Raw genomic sequence first — 17,019 nt, 5'->3', positions numbered from 1 at the left:
AATGAAGTAAGAAAAACTAGGTGCTCTTTAGAAAAATTGAAATGATTTTGACTAGGTATGTCAAAATACAGACAACTACGCTACTATTCTGCACCCATGGCAGACATCACCAATGGATGGCCCACCAAATCCAATCTAGGCCTCAGGATCCTTCTCAACACTGTGTCCTGTGAGCTGACACCAGGAGACTGAATGGGCAGGAGACAGGAACCTCTTATCATCCTTCTATTAGACAGTGAGCTCTTCAGTGACAGAGCCTGGGTCTTCTCTTGTTTGTTTTTCAGATGTTGGTATTACCAGTAGTGTGGAGCCCATAGTAGGAGCTCAGAAAACATTTGGTGAACTGATCCGAATTCTTGCAGCCACTGTGCCTTTAAGTAGCTATGTCAGAGTTCCAGAATTCTCTGGAATTTACTTTCATTTGTTAGTGAAAACTAACAAATGTTAGTTTCTAAAACTCCAGAATTAGATGAATAAAGAGGCTACTTGTGTGCACTTTCTGGGTTGATTTATTTACATCTGGCCATTCTTTCTATGCATTTTCTAATTTAGCCAGGAGTGGGTAAAATTTATTGGCAACTTAATTAAAAGGCTCTGCTTTTCTCCTTTGACTTTTTTCCCCCTGACTCTTCAGGGGTGACAGCCCAGTTCAAACAGCAGAGGCAACTCTGGTATTATTTAAGGACTACAATTCCTAGTGGTCTTAAAGCTAAAAGGGCGTCTCCCCTACAAGGTTGGCCATTGTCTCATGACCCTTTCTTTCTAATGCAATGGGAATGAAAATCATACCCTCTGTCTATGGAGGATGGGAGGAGAGGCCAGGTAATTCTCAGGTCCTGATGGGGTTGGTTTTAGTCAAAGAGAACTGACCAATGGAAACTGGGGGAGTGGTAGGGGACAGATTTGAAAGACACATTTAGAAGTCAGAGGAAAATCGCCCTGAAAGGAAGGTCCGCTCTCATGTGGAGTTGGAGCAAGATCAGAACCAGAAGGAGAGGGAGGAAGGGAGGCGAGGCGAAACTGCATTGGTTGAGGGAAGTCATAAGGAAGGGCGCACTTTTGAAGCCAGACTGTCTAGAGGGATCTATGAAACACCACAGAAATGTCAGGGCTGGAAGGACAAAGCCTGGGGAAGGGTGATGAGACAAGAGAAGCAGAGAAGGAGATCCCATAAGTCATGGTGGTGGAGAGAAGGGGTCAGAGATGCTTAAAGAAACATGAGAATTTAAAAGTGGAAAGTGGTCTAATACTGGGATGAGGAATTCGGAATCAGGAAAGAATTAGACAGAAGGAAGCAAACTGGGGAAGAAATCATAGGAGGGGAAGAAAATTCCTGCACAGTTTACACTCTGTGGGGATGCCCTCAGCTGTCAGCTTTGGAGTTCAAAGAAGCCCCCTTCTAAGTGGCCCATTTCGTTTGTTAAGACCCAGAAATGAATGAAAGAGGTCAAGAGGTCAAGAGAGTTGAGACCAAACCAGGAGCTCACCCTCCCCTTAAGCTAATGAAACAGGAAAGCAAAATCCACTGAGCTGCATTTTTAGTGGCCTTGAGTTAATTGCCTGAGTTTTAAACTAAAAGGGGACGCCCATTGGGGGAGAGGTGGGGGCAGTCAAATGACAGTCTGGAGCCTGAGTGCCGGGAGCTAGTTTCCAGTGGAGCACAGGGGCCCGTGATGGTGCCAAGAGCCCCTTTGATGCCACCAGGAACCCTGCTAAGTGATATTTTAATTAAGCCTTAAGTGACATATCTCCTGTCTGTGACTCTGACGGCTTTTTAATTCAGGTCCCACTGCAGCACAGAGTCTTTATATTCCTTTACAATTCCCAGTTTGCAGGGGAAGGTTTCCATGACAGAATTCTCCTTCTCCCTCCAAAGCCCGGCCCCCACTCTCCTCTCCCACCCTCGATCTGCCCGGAAGGTCTTTGTGGGCCTCTGGAACTGGGAGACAGGCAAAGGCGAGATTTCAGGCCTGAAAGGAAAGCGAGACTTACAGGTACCTGACTGGACAGACTCAGGTTGGCGGCCGGCGTCTTCTTCTTGCTGCCCGTGCTGTTGGCATTGGCCCCAGCGCTGCTGTTGGAAGTGCTGCTGGTGGAGTTTTTCCTTTTCCTCCGTTTAGTTGTCGGTTGCCTTGTGGGTTCTGCTGCAATATGGAAAATGGAAGGAGGATCAGTTCCAGGGCTACCATCGGAACACTGTCCCTCCAGTGACTCTGTTTTTGTAAATTAAAGAGCAGACTATTTACACTTTTCCTATTTCTTCTAACTTCCTGAAAAATAAAAGGAGAAGCCGATGATTTATTTTCAGCACAAAATGTGTGAAACTCTTTTCTTTAGTATCTTGATAAAATGATTTGTATTTCATTGCTCTTTCTGATTTCATCTATATGTCTGGAATCTATTAATATATCTTAGGGGTGAGTTACAACACTATCATAATTTGAATTTAAAATATTATTACCGGTATGAATTTGGGGAGGATTTTTTTTTCTCTGGTTTACTTTCTTTTTATAACAAAAGGAGGGCTCTGGGATCCCTTGGGAACCTCTAAGGAATGCAATAGTAACTTAGTTAAATTTGTGAACTAGCGAATAACTGTGACATCTGCTGGCTAAGTGTCACAGTGCAGCCCAGCTCTATTACGCCTTGAAATGCTGAGGTAAAAAGAAGAGGCATGTCCATTCTATCAGCCATCAATATGTAACTTAGGGATTCCTGAGCTCAGTAGAAATACCCATGGTTTGGACCCTGGTGTTTAAAGGATGCTATTAATTTCAAAATTCCTGGGGGAAAAATGTCTTTGTATGCTACAGCTAACATATTAATGAAAAGAAGCTAGATGTCTTCCAGAAAGGCCTGTTTAGAAATAAAGAAAAATATTTTGGACCTAAAGGATGGGGCAAAATCTTAATGGAAGCATAGGGACCCATGGAAATGTGTGGTAAGAAGAATTTTAATTAATTAATTAATTAATTAGCTTATTTATTTATTGTGTATTGGGAGCATTACTCAATGTTTTCATCTTAATGTTTTCTGTTATTTTATATTCATTGCAACTCTATTAATTAGGTACTATTATAATCTTTGTTTGGGGAAATGATAAATCTTCAGAAGCCTGTTAGAGGCAGTTACTAATTGAGTTGGAAATGGAATGTAAGAGCATCCTTTTCAGTAACCCTATTCTAGATCCAACTCTGACGGGGAGAAGGTAAGCCAGGGCCACACTGGAACTAAGTGAGGGGTCTTTGTAGCATTTTCTTAGCACACCAATGCTGCTTCTGATGCACAATGTGGAAGATCTCCTTTAAGGCGCATTTCAAAGATGACTTATTCCACCATGTCATTCCTGACTTTTAATGATGAATGAGATTATGTTTCTATTCATACCTTATTTTTTTCTTTCATAAATATTGTGTCTCTTATGTTTAAAGATTTTCACCAAAGGGCCTATCCAACAGGCTGGAGAAAAGTTGAGCTGTACATTCCAAAGTCAAGAAAACCCAGGTTTCCCCTGACAGGCATTGCCTTCCCTTGACTTGAATTGGAAATCTGCTGCTTTTAAAAAAAAGTATCTGTACTTTTTTCATGGAATTTGGGAAAAATATACTTAAATCATATGTTCTGGATGACTCCCACTGGCAGTAGGTAGCTGTGGTAATAAAGTCATGAACTGAAGACACAAAAACCTGCTGTAACATAGGCTTCCATTGATTAGCTTCAAGCTAACTTGGGCAAATTACTACTTTAAATCTCAGGCCTATTAAGAAAATGGGAATAACAAGAAATACCTCATGACATTATTGTGAGGATTCAATAAGAGAATTGAAGGTCCGTGAGGGCTGGGACTTGTGACTGTTTCATATGGAGTGGTGCCCATTGTGGCTAGAGGAGTGCCTGGCACCAAGTAGGGGTTCAATAAGTAATTGTTGAATAAATGAATGAATTAATCAATAGTATATGAATTCAATATGCATGTTTGGGAAATATAAGTGCTCAAAGCATTTAGTGGGTGGAATTGTTTTTCCCGTAGAGACGTATTGATATTGAAAGAAAAAATAAGGCCAATTTTAGCACATTTAATATATTTGAAAAATAATGTTCTAAATGTCTAAAATTCCCCTAAGGTGGGGATGCAAATATTCGGTGTAAAATAATGCTCATTTTTCTCAGCTTTCTAAATATGTACTTGGTTACATCTGCTCTTTTCATTGTATATAAAACCCCTGGCCAATTCCCAGAGGAAGGTGACCATTATGTTTTGTGATTCAGAAAGCTATGTGTCTCGTGTTAATAACTACTCTTTATAAAAATAATTTTTAGCGAATGGATACATTTTGCTTTTATGATCAGCAAGGCTCGACACATGCCTAGGAGTGAAAATGTATTAGCTAGAAAGACAATTAATGATGAATTGAAGCAGTAATTTTAGAATCCCAGCAGGAGACTATAGCATCTCAAACTGCATTCTAGGGAAGTGAGAAAAATGGAGTCTTTTATGTGTTCTTTTCATGATCAGCGTACCCTTTGATAATATATGTCTTAAAAAATAGAACGCTGTTTATTTTCCTTCCTTCTCTTTTCTCTGCTGCCTTCCTATTCTCCCCTTCTTTCTTCTTTCCTTCCTCCCTCCCTCTCTCCCTCCCTCCTTTTCTTTTCATGATTTCTATCATTCTTAAAAGAACACACAAAATCACAATTAGCCATGAGCAGCCACTGCTCTAGTCCAGTGGAATAACCACTAGCCTGGGAGACAGGAAACCTTGGTTCTGATTTTGGCTTTGCCAATATCTTCTTGGTAACACTAAATAAATCAATTTTCTTCTGTGGGTTTCAGGTCCTAATTTAGCAAGTGAGGAGACTGTGGAGGATGGTCACTACATTTAAGAAGGACACTCGCTATTCACAAATTCAATGTCTCTGGGTCCAACATCATGGTTAGAATATGACTCATAAACAGCCACTTTTCCTGCTACATTTATGATCACTTCCTTTTCACATAAGGTCATCCTCCGAAGAAGCCTCTGAAAAAGCACGTCGAACGAAAGTGAAGAGCGAGGTCGTACCTGGCGGTGCCACCATCCGCTGCCACTTCTGAAACAAGCAGGTCTTCAGGCAGTCTCGGGGACTGAGGTTGTAAGTTTTATGTCTGGACATCAGTTCCTGCATTGGCTCCAGGATTACACACAACTGCAAGGAGTTCAAAGACATTGGTGTTTCACTCCTTGATGATATTATTTGCAATAAATAATGTTAACAGTTGGAATCCATTAGGAAACTTAAAGGTAATTTTCTTCTCCCCTCCCACCCCCTGTTTTCATTTTCTCTATATATGTTTAGAGGAAAAGAAATATTACCAACACTTAATAATGTTCACTGAATTCACCATCATTTATAATATCATAGTCGAGTGTGATTTATACACACACATACATGCACACACATACATACCCACACATTCTGTACAGGCTGTCGGGTGGGTATATGTAGCTCTATCCTGAATTCAAACAATTCTCCCTGGTTAAAGGAGAAAAAGCTCTCTTCCATGGAGCACAGCATGCTCTGATTTCTACTCTGGTTTTTGCTGTTGTTCTGTTTGTATAACCACACACTGTGAGTTATAATGCTAGTTTATGTAGATTATGTGGCGTTGAAAGCCATCCTTTAAACTTTGGAGAACAAAGTGACAACTACAGGTACGTTTTTGATCCTAACTCTCATAAAGGGCCACGATGCATACTATTTTATTTTTATTCATGTTCTTGTTTGTATTTTACAGAAGATGAGGTTGTTGATAACATATGCTGAGTCTCATTCAGAGTGGGAGCCTGTACTGTGGTTCTGCACACGGCCGCCTTCTTCTCTCCTTTGGTTAGATCTTTCAGCTTTACTTTGGTCCAAGACATCTGACGACAAAGATTAATGAATGAAATAAGAAAGGATTCCTGTGGACTTTCCTGAATTCCTTCTTGGCTGGAAACCCATGAGAATACTGCTGCATTGAGGGGACTGTATCTAAGAGGGCAAGGACCGCAACTGGGAATGATGCATCCATCGCCCTTGCAATCACAGCAGTATGAAAGCTGGCAATTCCTTTCCCATTTGGAAAAACGTCATTTTATTATGAAAGGCAGGTGTGCAAGCCCCACCTTCATCAGCCCATCTTTTCTACTACCCCTTCCATTCTGTCATTTCTTACATGAGTCATTCCCTAGAGGTCACACTCCTTTTTTTTTTTTTTTTTCCAAATGCTGTGTTAGTTTCTGGTGTACAATCTAGTGATTCAGTTATACATACACATACATTCTTTTTTCATATTCTTTTTCATCATAGGTTATTACAAGATATCAAATATAGTTCCCTGTGCTATACAGTAAGACCTTGTTGTTTATCTATTTCACATGTAGTAGTTTGTACCTGCTGATCCCAGATTCCTAATTTATCCCTCCATCCTCCTTTCCCCTTTGGTAACCGTAAATTTGTTTTCTATGTCTGTTCATCTGTTTCTGTTTTGTACATAAGTTCATTTGTATCTTTTTTTAGATTCTGCATATAAGTGATAGTATATGACAATTGTCTTTCTCTGTCTGACTTAATTCATTTAGTATGATAATCTCCAGGTTCATCTATGTTGCTGCAAATGGCATTATGCCATTCTTTCTTATGGCTGAGTAGTAGTATTCCATAGTGTGTGTGTATATATATATATATGTATACACAGACACATACCACAGCTTCTGTATCCAGTCATCTGTCACACTCCTCTTTGTCCTCTGGGTTCCCTCTACTTGGAATTCTTCCCCCTACTCTTCCTGGCTAATGCACCACCTATTGATAATCTAAACTTTGCCAAAACCACTATCCCCATTTCAAGGCAAACTGTAATCTCCTTCCATCTGCAGCTTCTTTGGAAGAAGGGACAAAGATTTCAAAGCCTGAACAACACAAGCACAATGTGAGCCAAAGAGACAAAGCCACTCAACCCTGGTGCATAGAGCTGTCAAGTAATGAGACACGGGTTAGTTATGATGCATCTTCAGTCTTGTTTATCTCCTTGTTTACTTTGGAGTCATTTTTGAAACCTAAAATGTTAATAAGAAAAAACCTGTGAAAGAGGGAGGGTTACTAGGCAATTAAGTTCATATTCCAACCCTGCAAATGTGTATTCCTCTACTAAGAATTCCTCGCTGGAAATCAAAGTATGTGCCAACTACAGACAACCTCATCTTCCCCTGCCACTCACACCAAACAAAGTGAAGGATTCCACCAAACTCTCTACACATAGAGATAAGAATGGATTAACCATCAAAGAAGAACCACTGCTAGATTCAGCCAGGGTCAGAAGATGTTTGCATCTCTTATTAAGCTAGGACAGTAAGAAAAGCTTTCAGAGAAATTCTAAGGACTGGGAAAACTTTTTCTTTTAATTAAAAAACAATATCAAGGTTTGCAAACCATCTCCTTTTGGTCCATTCCCATTCTTGAGAAACTGACTTACAATGGATATAAAATACATGGATGGCATGGAACAAGCATGGATTCAGAAGCTGAGAGATCTACGTATAGATTTTAATTCTGTCACCATGAGCATATCCCCAAGTGAGCTGCTCAATCATGCTGGGTCTCGGTTTCATCTGTAGAACCATACCCATCTTGTATATTATTTGGAAAATTTGAGGTACTTTGTCTTGGCACATAAGTTCAACCAACAGTAGCTATCAGGATTATATATTAGCAACCACAGCACAGATCACAAAGCAAACCACATTTCTATTACTTTAAATCAGCGAGCATTTATTGAGTTTCCTCCTAAATGTCAAGCACTTTGCTTAGGTGTTGGGAACATAACTATGAGCGTAACACGGTCTCAGTCCTCAGCGAGTATTCAGCCCCTCTGACTTTAGCACATTAGGAAAACAACCTTGTGTTTACACTTCAAGCAGCTTAGAAAATCACATCTTACTGAAGCAAATATTTTCATTATATGACAAGTTAGATGGCAAGTATTTTTATTATATGACAAGTTAGACCTATTTGGACCTCGAAAGGGTTATCAGCACTGAACGTGCTAGGAAAATGGGAGAGTTGTGTTTATTGCAAGAATCCATGAGCTCATTATCTTTTTTTTTTTTCCCACCGCCTTTCCTCTCCGGGTTTTGGGCAACACTTTTTACCAGGTGCTAATCCTCAGGATTTATCCCTTCCCCCTGTAAAAATATCTTACCATCGCTATAACCCACCCCAAAGGAATTTGCATCTCTGAATACTAATCAGGTGTCCCCAAAGCCATTTCTCTTCCAGTGCAGGGGAACAGGGTGGAGAGGCAGCCCGCCCCTTATTCATATATGCAAATAAGCCTCCCTCTTGCTCTGCGACGTGGAGCAGAAGCCTTTGCCGGGCTGTGTGCTGTAGGTGGCAGAACTAACTCAGACAAGCGCCTGCCTTCTCGGGCAGCAAGCCAGTGCATCTTGGCAACAGCAAAGGCCTGGGGCCCTTATGAAATGAGATCAGGAAGACGGTTCGGGGAGTAGGTTCCCGCAGTCACTAGCCAAATCCTTCTGGAGCCAGGATTCCTGCTCTCCTTGAGGTCTCAGACCCCCTTGAGAATCTGGTGAAGGCTCTGCAGTTTGTCTTCCAAATTTTGTACAAGATATCTGGAGGGAGGTTTATGAACCCTCTTACAGGTGCATCCATTGACTCTAGGTAAAAGTCCCCTGTTGGTAATATACATGATCCAGGCAACAATATAGATGCCTTTGCCCCGACACTAGATACACACACATGCACGCGTGAACACACACGCATGCATACCCACACACACCCACACACCACTCCATCCTCAAGGGCATGTTAATGGCACTGAGCATAATAGCACAGGGCCCTGTGATTTTAAAGAATGATTTTATCTGCAAAGTTGTGACTGCTACAAAGTTCCCAGTGGACTAGTCCCTTTGCCAGAAAAGAAAGGCCACAGACAGTGATATCTGCAACCCCGCAGCAGCCTGTGTGCCAGGCTGCGAAGGAGTTTGGTCTCCACCCGCGCTGGTGCTGGAGATGGGAAAGAGTCTCAATCTAAAATGGAACCGGAGGACAAAGAAATGGAGACTCCTGCCCTGCCCTCAGAAGACGGGAACTTAAGAACCAAGAGACCGGATTCATGTAAGGACTTGATTCAGAGATGATGGAAGCTTACTTCCAGACCAATGAACGCCGCCAAGAATCCCTCCCCATCCTCAAGCCAATAAACTTGCTGCTGGGGCTCTGGCTGGACTTCTCCCTCTTTGCACTCCTTGTCCATAAATACAGCTCACCCCAAACCCTCAACAGACTTCTAGGAGCTGACTACAGCATTCGTTTCCCTAACTGCAGGCTCTCCACTATTCCTGAATAAACTCCATTTCTGGTCAATTGAGCTTACTTTGCCTTAGTTTACCTCTTTATTTAGGTTGCCTGAGGATACCAGGAGGAATCCCAGGGCACGGGCAGGGGGCAGGGGCCAGCAAGGCCTGAGACCTCTCTTTGAATACTCCCTAAATGTGTAGTCCCTGCCAGGTCCAGTTAGGATCCTGAAGAAAGTCCCTGCCTATCCCAGCAAGGCTCTCAGGATGCCTTTTATAGATTTCCTGAAAGTTTGAGACTGGAATTGCTTCTCTTAGGCTTCTGATTTCATTTTCTGCGATTCTGCTGCAGCACTGACCCTTTGGTGTGAAACCAAAACCTACAACCACCCCGTTAACTTGCTGTGTGAATGAAGGAGTAAGTGGAAGGATGGATGGATGAATGATTAACAGAGATCTTGGCCAGATTTATAGCAAGGAGTCATTTGCTAGTGGCAGACAGATTAGGCATTGTCCTCTGGGCTTAGAGGTGATGAATTTGTCCATTTGATAAATAACTGACTGCCTCCTCTGTGCAGAATGCTTTGCACACATGCACATGTATCTACCCAATTACTGCATGGCCTGGCTGGGCCAGGAGATCTTACCTCAGTCCCAGGACTCCTGCCTTTTCATAGCAACAAAGAGCCTAGCAAATCTAGATGGCATGCTGTTTGGCTTTGTTTTGTTTTCATCTGACACTTCTGGAGAAACTTGATTCTCCTTAGCTACACACTCACGCTGGTTCTTCTTGCTCACCTCCTGGCCTGAGCCTGGGGAGAGTGATGCCTGGCAGACTTGGCTCTGGCCTAAAAAGCTGATGCCTTGGGGCTGGCATCTGGCTAGCTCCCACAGCTGGGTCTTGACCACTGAGATTTTAATTCAGTCTTGTCCAGACGATGGATGACATCCTCTGAGCTTGAACCATCTATTCTTTGCATATAAGTTTGTCTAGGGTTCCTAGATCCATAGCAGATCAGGTTGCTCTTGCTTCAAAGACCTTCTCACGTATTGTCCAGAGTTGCTTCTTTGTTACAACGCTAGAGTTGAACAGCTATGACAGAGTCTATCTGACTCACAAACTCCCCAGATACTTACCATCTGGCCATTCACAGAAAGGTTGCTGACCTCGGTTCCAAACCAGTGCTGTTCAAAGAAGGTGGTCTTCACTGTTTGCTAAGTTTCCATGACAGGATAAGGAGCTTCAGGCAGAGAGAACTCAGTTCATTGCTTCCTTCCTTGAGAAAGTCTTGTGTCAAAAAATTAGTCAGATGAACTGAACAATGTGTTCAACAAGGTAGTTGATTTATATTCCTGAGCAAGCTCCTTATTTTGGTGTGGATCACTAAGAGTTTGCAGTCTGGCCCTGGTCTGCGAACCACGTTTGAGTCACACCGGGATGAGCCTTCAGGTCCTCCAAGGTCAGGCTCAGATCTCACATCCGTCTGTGAACATCCCCTCCCACAAGGAACTCTTGCGTCTCTAAGCGCTTACTCCCAACCTATGTACATCTCAGTGCTTCTGCTTGCATTGGGAATTTTCCTGCTTCAGCTCCTTACCTACAGCAAGCCCTGTTTTACTTTGCTCTGCCTTTTATTTAACATGGTATGAGGCATACTCAAATATTTGTTGAGTCAAAACTTAATAATCTCTGCAGAGCACCCAACCTATGTCTGTCCCTGGGGTGTGTACCTGACATATATTATATCATTAACCCGCACCGCCTCCTGTTACCTTTAACGGGTAAGAAAACTCAGACTCGAAGCCATTAAGTCACCCAGTGCTGATATCAAAAAGTGTGATTCTTATAATATACCCAAGGCTACATAGCCATTTGAAAGGCAGAGGAGAGGTTCACAGTCGGGTCTGCCTGGCTCCGGCCCTATGCTCTTCACTCCTCACTGCTCTGTTGTATACCTCTCTGAGTATGAATGACCTAAATCTCTGCTAAGAGACCAGGTTCAAAGGCTCTCACTATCTCTCATGTTGTTCCTTGCACATGGCATTGATCTACGCACAGACAGGTGCGTGATACAGAAAGGTGCAGACTTTAGAGCCAGATTCCTCTGGATTCAAACCCCCAAGTCTGCCGTTTACTAGCTGTGTGTTCTTGGCCAAGAATTTCAGCCTCTCTGAATCTTAATTTCCTCACCTTTAAAATGCAGATAATGATCCTTATCTCTGGAGGTTTGAAACAATATACATAACTCCTTAATGCAATGCCTGGACTGAGGTCAGTGCTCAAAAGATGGAAATTGGGATTATGATAAATACTGGTTGCACCAGTGGCCCATCTCCACTGAGCCAGCAGATCAGTGTGTGAAGTGACTGGTTGGCTCGTCTAGGAAGTAAATCACTCAGTCTCTCTGAGACTTAGGGAGCCACTAGGTATAATGTTTGAAGGATGGTAATCAGGTCAGTGGTACCTGGCCTTTTAGTAGCTAATGTCTCTGATAATAGTCCATTTGCAGAATTCAGTGATAAATACAAATCCACAAACCATAGTCCTTTTTCTTTTCTTTCCTCTCCGCTTTTTTTTCTTTTTCTTTTTACTCCTCTGGCTAAATCCAAGTTAGAAAGAGGATGGGGGATGATTCAGAAGCAAACTCTTATCTAAGGGGGAAGGGGTCTCTCCTAATTAAGAAACACATCATCAAAAGATTTTAATTTAAAACAATAGAAAAATATAACATACAGAATCTAAAAGGAAAACAAAACAAAACAAGCAGATAATCCCATGTAGAAACAGATAAGAATGAATAACAGGCATCCACATGAGTAAAACCCACTCTGCCTTAGAGGATGAAAAACAAGGGAGAGAGGAAACGCTTTCCCTTAGAAGCTATGCAATTCCAAAACATCAGATTATGACTTGAGTTTATTTCCTGATAGGATTAAAGGTAGACTGATTGTCAAATTCAAAACGTCCTCTCTTTTATCTGAAGATTCAACCAGGGGAGCCTTTGCCTTTTCTCAATTGTTTTGCAAATTGATTGCGTGGGGAAGTTATCACATCCGGCCCTGGAGACAGGCAGCTCGCTCCAAGTTCTGGGAGAGGAGAGTGTGCAGCAGCTGTCACTTGGGTCTTGGTGGGACCATCCTCTTCCAAAGCAAGAGTCACGCATGCGCATTTCAGCATCTATGACTTGCTTTCAATTTTAAGGCTGCCAGGAAGAGCGCGTGTGCAGGACCACTGAGGACGCTGGCTGCTCTTCTGACCTACCCTCAGGAGAGAAGCGCTGGGCTATCTTCCTGAGCTGCAGAGCAAGCTCACGGTTTCTGATGCACCAGTCAGGCCTCTGATGTTCATTCTCTTTCCTTCCCACCCACGGACTTGATTTCTCTGCGGTGCCGTTTGGTGCCAGTGCCCCTTCCACGTGCTCCTGTTAATTGTCTTCTTGCCCTTAGACCCCACCCTTCCTCCCAGCTCTGTGTTGCATGGGACAGACCCCTTGTGCACTATTTCCCAGTTATTTTGGCCAAGTGGCTATGGGTGAGGCTGGGCCAGTTGGAGGCACCAGGGGAGACTGGAGGAAGGTGGGTTATTTTGCTAGGGGTGCCATAGCAAAGTGCCACCAACTGGGTGGCAGAAAACAACAGAAACTTACTCTTGCTCAGCTCTGGAGACTAGAAATCTGAACTCAAGGTGTTGGCAGGGTCGCCCTCCTTCCGAACGCTCTAGGGAAGACTGCTTCCTTGCCTCTGCCAACTTCTGTTGGCTCTGGCTGTCTTTGCTGTTCTTTGGTTTGTGTCTGAATCACACGAACCTCTGCTTGCATTTTCACATGGTCTCTTCCTCTGGGTCTCTGAGTCCTCTCCTCTTCTTACAAGGACCTCAGTCATTGGATTTCCAAATAAGGTCACATCCTGAGGATCCAGGTGAACATGGATATGTGAGGGACATTATTCATCTTACTACAAGAGTAGAGAAAGAAGTAAGGGTATTTCTCATCCTCTCTGTGGTTCAGATGGCCTCTCCAACAGATGTCACCAAGGTCTACTCTAGTCCCAACATGGCCTCTCCAACAGCTGTCACCAAGGTCCACTATGGTCCCAGGTCCTGCCAGGTAGCCTAATAGTAACACCTCCTGCCATTCTCCCCCAGAGTGGCAGTTGCTAATCTTAGGGCTGCCTCATCTTCCCCCGGTGGCTTTTTTAGCTCCAACTCTTTTATAAATAATTTGCCATATTAAATTTCCTCTATTAAATTACCTGGTGTGAGTTTTGTTTTCCTGGATGGATTCTGATTGACATTCATGGTTTGTTAAAACATTAGGCAATATCTAAAAGGTGTGTGTGGGCATCGTATGTAGGCGTTAAGCATGCAAATTTGGCTTGGGTTCAAATTCCAGCTACTTCATAACTAGGTGACCTTGAGTGATTGATTACTCAAGCCCTTCATGTCTCAGTTTCTCCATCAGAAAAGTTAGGATAACAGTACCTAACTAATTAGGTTGTTAGGAGAAACAAGAAAATCCACTGAAACTATGTACTAGGTTTTAGTATGGGAAGTGCTCTATGCATGTTTATTATGATGAGCGTATAACCAAGAAGGGTAGGGGTGTGGGGCTTCGTGGAAGACATTCTGAAACTTGTCAGGACACACCTTTTAAAATTTTACAGATGGTGCCTGCCCAAGGTATATACACATATACATTCACACAGCTTAATAGTTAGATTTTGGTGATACAATGGATGTTTAAAATGTTTAGTCAACATTTATTTCCTGTAAATAAGTTGTCTTGACTACTGAGCCATTGCCACAAGTACCCTATTCATGTTTTCTACCAGCATCTCAAATTCTAGGGCATAGTAGCTGGAATGTTTCTAGAGGAGAAAGGAAACATCTGCCTGGAAATACCCCACAATCACTAATACTTAAGGACTGCTGTCTGTTACACAGAGGGTTACAAGCAAATTTCAGGTAATTAAAAAAAATTCTAAGTGACCACTTGCAGAGCTCACAGGTGAGTCACGCACTGAAAATGAAGGCCAGTGGCCCAGAATTACCCTAACTGGCCTCTGTCAGACACTGTCTGTTGTCTGCCACTGTATTAGTTAGGGTTCTCTAGACAATAGAACCAACAAGATGGATGGATGTAGGCGGGTAGGTATTTTAAGGAACTGGCTCTCATGATTAATGGTTAGCAAGTCTGAAATCCATAGTGTTTCTATAGGCTGGAAATGAGGCAGGAGTTAATGCTTCAGTCTTGAGCCAAAACTCCCTCTTCTCCAGGAAACCTCAGTTTTGTTCTTAAGACCTTCAACTGATTGGATGAGACTCACCCAACAGTCATCTATTTCACTTAAAGTCAACTTTGGGGTAGAGGATAACCACATCTCCAAAATACCTTCACAGCCAAACCTGGATCCGCCTTTGATTAAGTAGCTGGTACTATGGCTGCTGTGAACTGCAGTGTGGCCACTCCCTCCCCAATTCCTGTGGTGGATCCCTAACCCCCAGTGTGACTGTATTTGGAGACAGAGCTTCAGGAGGTAATTAAGGCTAAATGCAAGCATAACGGTGGGGTCCTAATCTGATAGACTGGTGGTCTTCTAAGAGGAGGAGGAGTCATCAGAGGCCTCTCTCTCTCTCTCTCCGTGTGCACGCACTCAGGAGAGGCCGTGTGAGAGCACAGCAAGGGGCCAGCCATCCGCAGGCAGGCAAGAGGCCCCACGCTGGACAGCAAGCCCTGCTGGACCTTGATCTCGGTCTTCCCGCCTGCAGAACTGTTAGGAAATAGACTTCTGTTGTTTAAACCGCCCAGTGCTCGGTGTTTTGTTAAGACAGCCTGGCCGACCAGGACAACGGCCTCCGTCGGTGGACGTAGAGAGCTACACAGCGCCCCCACCAGGCTGTGAAGACTGAGACCTGGGCTGGGTCGAATTGTTTTATTTTTTCAAAATATTCCCCAGTGCCAAGCAATGTGTCTAATATTTGTGGATTAAATGACTCCTTGAATCCGTGAATGTGATCGAATGAAAACCAAAAACCAACAGGTGATCAGACCTCAGAAAATGGGTCAGATCTGGACTCCTCAAGGCCTCAATTTTTGCCCCACAGAACAGCTGAGCGATGCCACTGATGTGGGCAAAGCATCCGTGTGAGCTGGGCCGTCCACAAGCACCGCTAGGCTGAACACGGGACGGCGGTGTGGTGAGCATGCTGGGGTTCCTTCAACCACGTTTCCCCAGCAGGAGGAAGAGAGCCTCATCGACATTTTGATGTGTTTTGTGACACAAACGTGCCAGATATCCCCCAAGGCAAACACGGGCTGCTCAGTGTCCAAGCAGTGGAGACGCCCCTGAGAGCCGACGAGAGCTGATCACAGAGCTGGGAGCGTTTACACTGGTCCCCGCTGTTTCTCACTGGAAACAGGTAGTTTTTGTAACATGTTGGTAATTTTTCCCTGGGAATTAAGAAATGGTGTAGTTGCCCGGAGGTAACATTTAAGCACTAGCATTTATGAATGGGGCCTTATAATCTCAGTATTGCGAGGAAGGGAATTTGGATGTGGTTCTTGGGAGCTGTCAGTGGCAGTTGCCAAGGAACATGGCTGTCTTGTTGGTGCAGTTAGAGTCCCTCCTGAACATTGCCTGCGTGCTGTCACCTTCCTCCTGCGCTGGTGTAAACACCCACAAGGCTATAAAAGACAGCATTTTGTTCTGGGGTTTGGGACAGCATCCCCCGGCCGCTCTCTGGGAGGATTTCTGGGCTACGGGGAGTGTGGGGATACAGACAGCTCCTTCTCAGTTCTGGGCACCCCGAGCGTGGCTGCCTTTGGAGTGCCTGCCTGCCTGCTGCCTGCCTGCCATCCTGGGAGCTTCTGCCAAGCGACAGCCCTGCCACTCCACTCGGGCACACAGGGAACAAGTGACTTCTCAGTAATGGAGAGCTCAGCTGCCTGCCTGCCCCCTGGACCCCTCCATCACCTGGGGAGCCTTACATCAGCAGCCACTTCCCCTCCCAGGAACAGAAGTGAGATTGGTGGAAAGAGGGACTCATGTTGACATGGCGATGCTGTATGAACACGGAATTGGTGGAAGCTGGAGTTCATTCATTCACTCACTCAGTCATTCAACACGTATTTATTGAATACACACTATGTGCCCTGTGTTTGTTCTAAGTGCTGGGGATGCTGTAAATAGAAATAAAGGAAGTCACTCCTCTTACAGAGCTACACTCTAGTGAAGGAGATAGATATATTTCAAAAGCACAAGATATATGTTAGTGATGACTACCAAGCGGAAAAAAGGGAGCAGGGAAAGGCTACGTGAAATGTTGGAGTTGGGGGGCGCTGAAAATTTGGGTGCTTTGGCTGCAGTCACTGTGTTGGAAGAATCATGGCTCTGCAGACATGTCCATGCCCTGATCCCTTGAATGTGTGAGTATGTCAGCTTACATGGCAAAGGGAATTAAAGTTGCTAATCAGCTGACCTTGAGATGGAGAGATTAGTCTGGATTATCCAGGCAGGTCCAATTGAATTACAAGGGTATTAAAAAGTGGAAGAGGGAGTCAGAAAGGAGAGTTAGAAAGATGGCAGCATGAGAGGAACTTGGCCTGGCTTTGAGAGCTTTGAAGATGGGAGGGGGTCCTGAGCCAGGGAACGTAGTGGCCGCCAAGAAGTTGGAAAAAGCAAGGAA

The 17,019-nt window shown here is 43.8% G+C and overlaps 1 protein-coding gene across 10 annotated transcripts in view; it reads right to left on the bottom strand.

Annotated features, from left to right (window-relative positions):
* LDB2 (LIM domain binding 2) overlaps positions 1–17,019 on the bottom strand; it is a 349,516-nt gene that overhangs the window by 4,579 nt on the left and 327,918 nt on the right. For 4 of the 10 annotated variants that reach the window (XM_074349978.1, XM_074349979.1, XM_074349982.1 and 1 more), the window contains exons 6-7: positions 5,064–5,187; positions 1,993–2,144 (exon numbers count right to left, since the gene is read on the bottom strand). In XM_074349978.1, the coding sequence (XP_074206079.1) occupies positions 1,993–2,144; positions 5,064–5,187 (276 nt within the window). The remainder of the gene's footprint in view (positions 1–1,992; positions 2,145–5,063; positions 5,188–17,019) is intronic. The other 6 variants (XM_074349981.1, XM_074349984.1, XM_074349974.1 and 3 more) reach the window with 3 other exon arrangements.

Source organism: Camelus bactrianus, chromosome 2 (genome assembly GCF_048773025.1).
Source record: "Camelus bactrianus isolate YW-2024 breed Bactrian camel chromosome 2, ASM4877302v1, whole genome shotgun sequence".
NCBI classification, from domain to species: Eukaryota; Metazoa; Chordata; class Mammalia; order Artiodactyla; family Camelidae; genus Camelus; species Camelus bactrianus.
The sequence above is the reverse complement of the archived record's forward strand: the minus strand, read 5'-3'. Positions and strand labels throughout refer to the sequence as shown.